Genomic DNA, 9,011 nt, shown 5'->3' with positions numbered 1-9,011 from the left:
TCCCACAAGGCAAAACTTGTATATTTAAGAGATAAAATACCTTTAATTACAATTGAATTACAAAGAATGTTCTAACAAAAACAACAATTCACTATGAAAAACTTCAAGTTAGTACAAAAATGTCAAATAAATATGTGTAATTCTGAAGATAATATGTTTTGTATTTAAAAGCAATCTGATTTCCAAACAACAAACCCTCCTGAGCCATTTCCTCTTTTCAAACAATACTTAACATTTGGCAACAGAGGTAATTCTTTAGAAATTATTTGGTATCAAAATGGAAAACATAAATTTTGTACCTTGGGACTCAATCATTTTGTTAACCACAATGTTGAAAATTAAACACCACAAAATGTCAAGATATAGAATAGAAGTTAGCAGTTGCAACAGCAGTTTAACAGTTACAACACTACAAATTAATATTTAATTAAAAAAAAAATAGAGCAAACCACTACTTTTGCTAAACTTTGTTTTTACAAATTCACCAAGTTCATTTTATCTGGAGGCTGAAACTTGCAAAATTTTTGGATGGTAAGTACCAAAAATAACTACCATAATTCAACTTGTCTCCTTTTTTGTATCTTCATTCAACAGAGCAGATATCATACTATAAACAGAAAAGAAAATTAAAATATTTCATTCAGTACAATGCATCCAATAGAGTTTTACTACCAAGGGATTCAAACCAATAAGTTCATTTGCCAAACAAATCCAAACCCTTAAAGTACAGTGATGATGAAAATGGTGTATTCAACTATCTTTCTGGGACCGAAAAACACAAACGAGGCAGAAGTCAAGATAAGCAGGATTTTATTGATTTGAGGAGAAAAAGAAAATAAAATCCAACTCATAGCCTAGCTTTACCCACATCTTTAACACCCAGATATATTTCCTTAAAGAGCATTAGAAGCTAACTGTCTTTTTTCAAGAAGACAACACTTTTACAAACAACTCAACTTACAGAGAATCTTCGAGATAAGATATGTTTTCAAATAAAGGCTGTTTAAATAATGAGGGATTTCAAAACATGTTGTTGGTTACTCTGGTCAAAATAATTACCTTTAGGCCTTTAACCCTTTAACTCTCAAGATCTGATTGTTAATTCTCCCCTCTAGCTGCTACACATTTCCTTGTAAATTGGTTACAAGAATTTGTTGTTTAATTGAGACAATATGTTGTACCTGATAAGTTTGAGTATTCTCATTACCTGTTTGCTGGATAATGTATGAATATTGTAGGGAGAAGGTACATGTTAATCACTTCTGGGAGTTAAAGAGTTAATGAACATTTCACAATCACCTTCAATTTCAGAGTCTGATGCCTACTTTGAAACAATTTGAAACTACTGGTTTATATTCATGTTAATGTTTTGGGAAAACAATTATCCTTATGGAAAAAAACTGAAACTTACCTATAAAGATACAAAAAAAAGAATAAGAGATGAAATCCAAGTTTGATCATAGCTTCTTTAATAAATCCTTTAAGTTCATGCCTGTTGTGGATCTCTGCTGGGTCATATACACCAACATTACCAGTTGGCTTGTTAACAAATCTGAAGTGAGAGACAAGATATTAGTTTGCAAGTTTACAAGGCAAACTTTATATAATCCAGGTTTGTTCATGCAGGCAACATAACATTACAATCTTGGCAATCTTAGAATTTCCCCTCATGATTTCATTTGCATGTTGCCATTACTTACCATACTCTTTGCCTCTAACGTTCTTCTTTAGAGCTGAAATTTCTGGGTAAATTCAAAGGGGGGGGGGTTGAGATCTATAAGCCCTGACCCTCTAGGGGACAGAATAAGCACTTCTTGCTAACCTGTCCACTACAAAATATTGCAGCATATATCCTTCTCCTGGAAGTCACATCAAGAATATTCCCACCAAATATCAACTTTTCAAACATTTTTCCAGGCTTGAAATCCTTCTTAAAATGCTAAATAGAGAAAATCCTACACCCTGTAAAAATAAGAGGGGTGAACTCTTTTCTTGGTGCTCAGAAAAACCCACCTGTACACAAGCCACCCTAATAGAGGAGCATTAAACAAGAAAAATATCCACTGAAAATGTACAAGTAACAATACTGTTATGACTCCATGTGCAACTATTTCTGGAAGAATCCACTGAAAAAACAAATTAGAAAAATATGCATGTGAATTTTGATTTTTGTTGGTAAATAATTTATAGATTTCTCAAATTAACAAAACGATGGGAACATATAACTTAACTTATTAGTTGTAGTGGTAACAATTGATTTGTAGCAATCGTTTTAGATGTATTAAGGTATCGTCATAACCATCTAAAGTCTTAATTTTGTATCCTAATTTTAAATTATTGGGGTGTTACGCCGTTATTTAACTACCGGGTGTGGTTATAGACGTTTCGTGTTTTCAAGTCATCTCTGTTTGAATTTGGAACAAGTTTTTAGGTTTCTTTATCTCAATATGACACTTACCATGTTAAGTCTCCTGCAACATGTAGTGGCGTTGATGTAGTCGCATTCCAGATCCGATAAGTTAATGATCTTGATTATGCAAAAACTCAAGTTAACAAAAAAATCTCGACAATGTAAAACATAGAATTACGATTCGAGCTTAAGTGCAAACTAAACGGTAATAAGCGAATTATTAAATGATACATTTATGAGGATAATTAAGTCATGTTCAAGGTTATGCCTTTGTAGCAGAACTGAATTAATGCTGATGGCACTGAATTAAGCCGGGAATCTTAACTCAACAGAATGAGATATCGCTACAAATGGCATGCATATGACAACTAACAAATATAGTTGTACAAACTAACTTTTCAGAGAGAGTGACGTCCAAAATAATGTACCTATTATTATGTAAGATCAGTTGAAGGATACAAAATAAACGGTTAAAAATAGTAACGCAGCTCCATCGATCAGGCCAAATATATACAACGCTGCTTCAGACATCTTGAATTTTTCAGACCGAGCTACAACGAGAAGGAACTGGGAACAACAACAAAGAAACGAGGCTGAATCGCATATCTTATACTCAGTGGAGAGGGATGTGGCAGAGTTTTTGTATTGTACAAGCAGGTATGGAATTTTTCATAAACTCAATAAACTAATAAATAATATAGCCTTAATAGGGGTATAAATATTATTTTGTAAAATCTGACGATCCATTTCTGACAAATTATCGAATATAATTTAATTTGATAGCTTTTGACTACCGTACCATACTGCGTATGAAATTTGTCTTCGTTGTCAAGACAAAACATAAAGCCTGCTGTTACGAACTCAGTATTCAATATGGCGTCGAACCATGGAACGACCGTTATAAAAAATCTGTGTTATACAGCGCCCAGACATCCCAGAACAAATAAACCAGCAACTGAAAACGAAAGAGCAAGAAGTTCCTTAGAAGCAGAACCACTTGAGAATGATGGATTATCCGATTTTAGTGAAAGAAAACTGCCATCTTCTCGTAGACACAAAAAGCATCACCAAGGCCACAAAACCAAGGTGTCGGTCAGAGAGTCTTTGTCGCATTCTCTTCGTGAGCTTGACGGTGTTGACGAGGAGAACTTCTATGAACATCTATTAGCGCTGAAGAATGAACACAAGAAAAGTCTAAAAGCGCTGGAAAAGCTTTATTATTCCGAAAAGGACAAACGCGACCACGGGTTTGAACTAGACTCCAAGACGAAAATAGCTGTAAGAGATTTTGATGATTCTAGAGTCCAAGAACACTTCCCTTTGCGTGATTATAATCCCTTTCTAAGAGTGGAAGAAAACGATGAAAAGGAAGGCACTGCAATTTCAGTCAGACCAGAAGATTGCATCAGGGACATGTCAATCAGAGAACATAGAACAAAAGAGGATAAGGAAAATGAAGGTAAGAATATTATGCATCATTATTGATGATAATAATAATAATAATAATTATTATTATTATTATACAAATAATTTCTATAACTATAGTAATAATTTATTATTATAATGATAATAATGATAATGAAATGATAATGACAATGGTTGTAATGATAATGATGATGACTTAGCACTTTTACCAAACTGTCAAACATAAGAGCATTGAACATCAAGTCAAACATATATTCTTTAAAAAAAAAAAGGGTGGTAATGTTTGTGTAGATTCTCTTGAGTCATCCAGAAAAAGTTCTTGCTTGTTCCAACACCTCTCTTTGACCATAATAACAATGTGTGCAGGTCATGTTTGGATTTTGGAGGAAAGTGGGCTTGTGCCTTGAACTGTTTTTCTTTATTGTTCCAAGATCTCAATGTGTCTCATTGCTCTGGAACTAGAGTTGAGGAGTTAACTGGAATAGACTGGAAGTGTAGCTTCTATAAACTGTAGGACACTGTAGGACACTGTTGTCCAGGGCTGGGTTGTTCATAGCTGGTTTGAGATAAACCAGGGTTAGAGTGAAATCTGATTTCAGATCTGAAAGCTTGAAAAGAAAATTCACCATAACTCGTTTTTTCTATAATTTGATGATTGGATGCTCTGAAGAGAATAGAGAAAATTATCCCAATAACAGCTTTAGAAAATAGGAATAAAGAAAACTGAATGAGAATTTAACCCTGGGTTAGCATTAATCAATCTTTGGACATCTGGGCCCAGGCCCAGGAAAATAAAATTAAGGCTGTTTTAGATGAGAAAAACCATTACTTGCACTTCATTTGCATTCCCCAAATAAGCAAACCACTCCTTGATGTGGCAGTATTGAGTAAATATTGAGTTAAATATTGAGTGAATATGGTAACTGCCATGAAAACACCAAACCTTCAAACTGGAGAAGGAAAAATTTTCTAGAAGCTTATGCATAAGTCATGGATACTTTCTTTATCAAGTTTTTCAGGATGGCAAAGCTCACTTTAAGTCATTCATATCACTCAATCCTAGAGATAAGTCACTTACAACTTCCCCTTACAATATCAAAACATTATTAGGCAAAGGGGTCCTAAGAATTTAAAAGATAAATTAGCTTGAGGGAAGTATTTCTTAGGTCTTGATAGAGATCTGTTTTTAAGATCGAGCCGTTTTCTCCCAAAAGTACTATTTTTAACTTTTTGATTTTTTTTTCTGCAGGAGACTCATCTGTAGAGGAACTGCAAGCTTCACGAAGAAGATCTTTCAGTGATCCTTTAGATGGAGAATACTGGGAGGATGAGGACAGAGATGCTACCAGGAGTCGATCAGAAGATCACAAAGTCCTGTACAAGGAGATGTATCCGCAGAGATCGTCCGCCCTGGATGTGGTCGAGAACATGTGGGAAGATTTCTCAGTTTATGATTACCCACCTGAGGCCAGCCCACCGCGCGAAAGAAATGCGAAAAAGAAAGAGTGGACCCCGCAGATCACCATTCCTAAACCATTTACAATGACGACGAGAGAAGCTAAGAAAAAGGCGAAAAACATGACCAGATCACAAATGATTCTTCAGGAAGATTTGAAGAAGAAGAAAGAAAAAGAGGAAGCTGAGTTGCATAAGAAATTCCGCGCGCAGCCTGTTCCCGCTACGACGTTTCTGCCACTTTACGATGAGATTACCCGGCAGAATGAACTGAGAAGATATCACGTACAAGAACTAAGCAAAGCGATCCTCAAATCAACTGAAAAACCGTTCAAATTCACGAAGCGCGAAGAGGAGAAGAAACAAATGCGTCGGACCAAATCTTTAAGCAATCTCGCGGAACTCGAGAACAAAATTGATGAAAAAAAGAAGTTTAAAGCTAACCCATTTCCTGATCATTTGTTTGATCTGACTCTTGCAGATAGGATTGCCGAAAAAGAGGAGTACAGAGCAATTCGCATACGCATGCGAGCGCAGGAAATGCTAGCTGTGTCACGTCTCCCTCCAAATATGGAAGCGAGAGGGGAAGAATACACGCTTGGTCAATTCCGCAGTAAGCTGAACAAAGAAGGCAATAAAAACGCTTTTATGACCAAAGACCACAAATTTCGACCGCAAATTAACCCGGACGTGCCTGAGTTCGATGCGCTTCATAGACAGTTTGAAAAAGAGATGAGGAATAAGAAAAAGGAGCTGGAACCTACAGTTGTAGAGCCATTCAATCTTAGAACAGCGCGTCTATCCACGACAAGGAAGGCGAGGTCCTCTAGGTCTCAAGAGGTCTCGGATACTGGCAGATCGTCCCGGGATCGCTCGGCTAGCAGGGAAAGACCTTCTAGTGCCAGGTCATCCACACCCCATGATTCACTTCCTTTTGGGTAAGCATAAATCCATTGAACAAATAGATTCCATCTAACTACGCGTCTTTTTTAGTAAAAGATCACTGATGACGTCAAAATGTGATGAGAGCGAAAAATTGGCATGCGATGCACGGCAGATTGACCTCCAACAATCTTTCCTTTTAGACGAGGTCTTTCGCTCGAGGTAAAAAAAATCAGGGGTTGCTCATAGTCTACGCAGCTGAGTGTGTCACTGATGTTCCTTACTATATTTTGACGTCATTCGAATTTCTAATCTCATTTCTGCGTCCTCTATGATAAAAAACTGCTGCATGACACCGCACAAAGGAATCTTTCTTGTCTTACAATAGAAGGAAATGTGAAGTGAACTAAATTACAAAGTTGTCGTGCAACCCTCGACTGTTCCATCTATATTTCACTCTTCAGAGGTTTTTCACGCCTCTAAGGACTCGGTTTCTTTTCCTTACTTTTAATAAGACCCTGTCTCACTTCTTTGGAGCCCTTACTTGTTCAAAACGGAAAAATCCGGCTTTTCCAAACTGTGCGCTTTGTTAGACGAAACAAAGTGAGCAAAGAGAGAAAAATCCCTCTCATATTCTCCAAACTTTGCGCGTTGTTGAACGAAAAAAAGGAGAACATTCCTATATGACGTCGCGGTACATCTGAACTCTGATGGATAAAGGACAACGAACAATCTCAGAATGCATAGCATACAGTCAAAGAGAGCCCACCACGCTTAAAATTCAAAGCTGTCCCTTAACGTGGCCGCAAGCGTAGAATTTCTGTCTCTCTTAAAGTGCTCATTTTTCTTTCGAATCAAAAAACGATTATGAAATTAATAGGTATAACTTCACTATTTTGTATTTTAAAAGAAGGCCAAAATGGAATAGTAGTTGTGTACTACTGGACGTCACGTATTATTTTACAGGGAAAAATGCTAAAAGAAACTTAGCGGGCATGTATCAACCTTGGTGTAAGATCCACATTCGTGGATTGTGGTGAACATTTTATTTGCCCTTCTTATCACCCCTATAAGGATTTGATAGAGTTTTAAGATCAAAGTCAGTATCTGAGTAGGAGCGCAGTTGCTCAGATACTGATATTGAAGTCTTCGTGAACATTTTCTTTCAGAATCACAGAGTCTGCGCGGTTGCGCGAAAGTACAATCCGCAGGAGCCTAGAAAATAGAAGAGCAAATGAGCAAGAAGAGATAAAACAGGTGCAACAGAGGCAGCGCCGACAAAAGATGTTAAAACCGGAAGTGACGCGAAAAGTCATGGCGAATGATCACAGTGCGCAATTGAAAAAGGCTGCGAAAGAAAAGGTTCAAAGTTTCAGGTGAGTGACCTTTTTATTGACGAGTAACTTATTTGTCCCTCTTGCGTATCCTTAATTCTCAGGCACAGACTTTTTATAGCCGATATAATTTCGTCTTCTATGCGATTAGAGGGAATTGACTGTCGATTGTCGGTCCGTACATCAGCCGTGTGTACAGTGTCTCCGGGGAACTACAGTTATTCATTCTATGACATTATCTATTTCTTACAGGGAAGGTGATCGGGCACGGAGAGAAGAATACAACCGGGAACTGAAGGAGATGCACGACCGTGTGAATAAACGACCCCTGCTCTTTGAGCAGCAATCTCAAGCCACGGCAAGGCGCGCCGCAGAGCGAAAGTATGCGGATATCCTTCGTAGCGCAGGCGTAGAGGAGGCGCTGGTAAGGGACTTGGTTACTAAGGATGGAAAAATCGTAGATGTCGACTCGGACGATGAGTTGGAGGAGACTGGGTCCCAGGTTAATTACAGCGGATCAAGAAGGTCTTCAGGAGCAGGATATACGAGGGACAGCCATGATGGAAATGTGGATGAAGACACGAGCGACGTTGAAGAGGAAATAGAGGAAGAAGAAGATGAGATCTAAGCTATCTAAAAGAAAAGGTTGTGATTATCCGACACAGCTGTACGCCCTTCGTTTCTCCCCTCCCTTCTTTTCCACTGTTACTGGAGGTTGAATTAATGAAATCCAGAAGACAGATAAACAGAGGTCGACCAACAGCCCTAGGTTTATCCAAAGAAACCGTTGTCATAACGCAGACTCGTGTCTAATGGCTCAGTTTAATATCTTTCTCGTTGGAATTAAATTCTGCTTGTTAATTACAATATCGTATTGTTAAACCTTTGTAAGTAACACAACGTTGTTAGGTTCAATCAGTTATGACTGTGTTACTGACGCAATGACGCAAAAGCAACTTGTCTGGGATGCATAAAACAAAAGTCTATTAGGCGCACAATCGTGGGTTACATAAAAAAAAAAACAACGAAACAAAGGCTGTATCTGCATTGTGTGAGGTAAAATAAAATGAAGTTTGACAAAAAATTTCAATTCCGGATTAGCCCAATCGCCTTTCGAACAAGCGGCCTTACCGTAATTCGGTCAATCAAATGGAAACTAATTTTCGAAATTTTTATATTTGGGAGTTAAATTTATCGAAATTTTGGAAAGTAATTTATCATTAGCTGCCCGCTTTTAGCTCCAATAGGACAGTGTAAGTAGCCTATGAGCAGGATTATTAAGCGTTTCTTCCCTTGCGGGAACGTATGAGGCTTTGACCAACGCGAACCGAGAAGTTCAGAGGGGGTCCAGACCTCCGGCATACCTTTCCCCGACTTCTCTCAAATCTTTTTCCACGAGCGGAGAAACGCTCTTTCTGCAACGCCGACGGGCCGACTCTGAGGCTTTAGCGTAAGTGTCATTATTGACATTAACGACGCGTTACTTGCGTGCAGTTATATAGACT

General features: G+C 37.8%; 2 protein-coding genes across 2 annotated transcripts; one reads left to right on the top strand and one right to left on the bottom strand.

The window, feature by feature from the left end:
• Window positions 1-5: 5 nt before the first annotated feature.
• Window positions 6-2,973, bottom strand: LOC113678635 (protein cornichon homolog 4). The gene is made up of 5 exons (XM_027195532.2): window positions 2,870-2,973; window positions 2,459-2,527; window positions 2,014-2,126; window positions 1,412-1,552; window positions 6-607 (listed from the first exon to the last, which is right to left on the bottom strand). Exons 1-5 carry the CDS (start codon window positions 2,939-2,941, stop codon window positions 559-561), a joined length of 444 nt encoding a protein of 147 aa, XP_027051333.1. The 5' UTR covers window positions 2,942-2,973; the 3' UTR covers window positions 6-558.
• A 138-nt stretch (window positions 2,974-3,111) lies between these two features.
• LOC113678633 (protein FAM161B) lies at window positions 3,112-8,596 on the top strand. The gene is made up of 4 exons (XM_027195529.2): window positions 3,112-3,869; window positions 5,085-6,228; window positions 7,342-7,548; window positions 7,759-8,596. The coding sequence occupies exons 1-4, from the start codon at window positions 3,284-3,286 to the stop codon at window positions 8,132-8,134; spliced, it is 2,313 nt and encodes a 770-aa protein (XP_027051330.2). The 5' UTR covers window positions 3,112-3,283; the 3' UTR covers window positions 8,135-8,596.
• Window positions 8,597-9,011: the final 415 nt, after the last annotated feature.

The sequence above is a fragment of the Pocillopora damicornis genome, chromosome 7, assembly GCF_964200805.1.
Source record: "Pocillopora damicornis chromosome 7, jaPocDami1.2, whole genome shotgun sequence".
NCBI lineage: Eukaryota > Metazoa > Cnidaria > Anthozoa > Scleractinia > Pocilloporidae > Pocillopora > Pocillopora damicornis.
The sequence above is the reverse complement of the archived record's forward strand: the minus strand, read 5'-3'. Positions and strand labels throughout refer to the sequence as shown.

Excerpts from the sequence above, each read along its gene's own strand:
- LOC113678635 (XM_027195532.2), bottom strand. The coding sequence starts at position 2,941 with ATGTCTGAAGCAGCGTTGTATATATTTGGCCTGATCGATGGAGCTGCG. Across the intron at positions 2,127-2,458 it reads GTTGCAGGAGACTTAACATG|TGGATTCTTCCAGAAATAGT; the intron begins GTAAGTGTCATA and ends TTGTTTTTTCAG. Across the intron at positions 608-1,411 it reads TTTTTTTTGTATCTTTATAG|TATGATATCTGCTCTGTTGA; the intron begins GTAAGTTTCAGT and ends TTCTGTTTATAG.
- LOC113678633 (XM_027195529.2), top strand. The coding sequence starts at position 3,284 with ATGGCGTCGAACCATGGAACGACCGTTATAAAAAATCTGTGTTATACA. Across the intron at positions 6,229-7,341 it reads CATGATTCACTTCCTTTTGG|AATCACAGAGTCTGCGCGGT; the intron begins GTAAGCATAAAT and ends ATTTTCTTTCAG. Across the intron at positions 7,549-7,758 it reads GAAAAGGTTCAAAGTTTCAG|GGAAGGTGATCGGGCACGGA; the intron begins GTGAGTGACCTT and ends TATTTCTTACAG.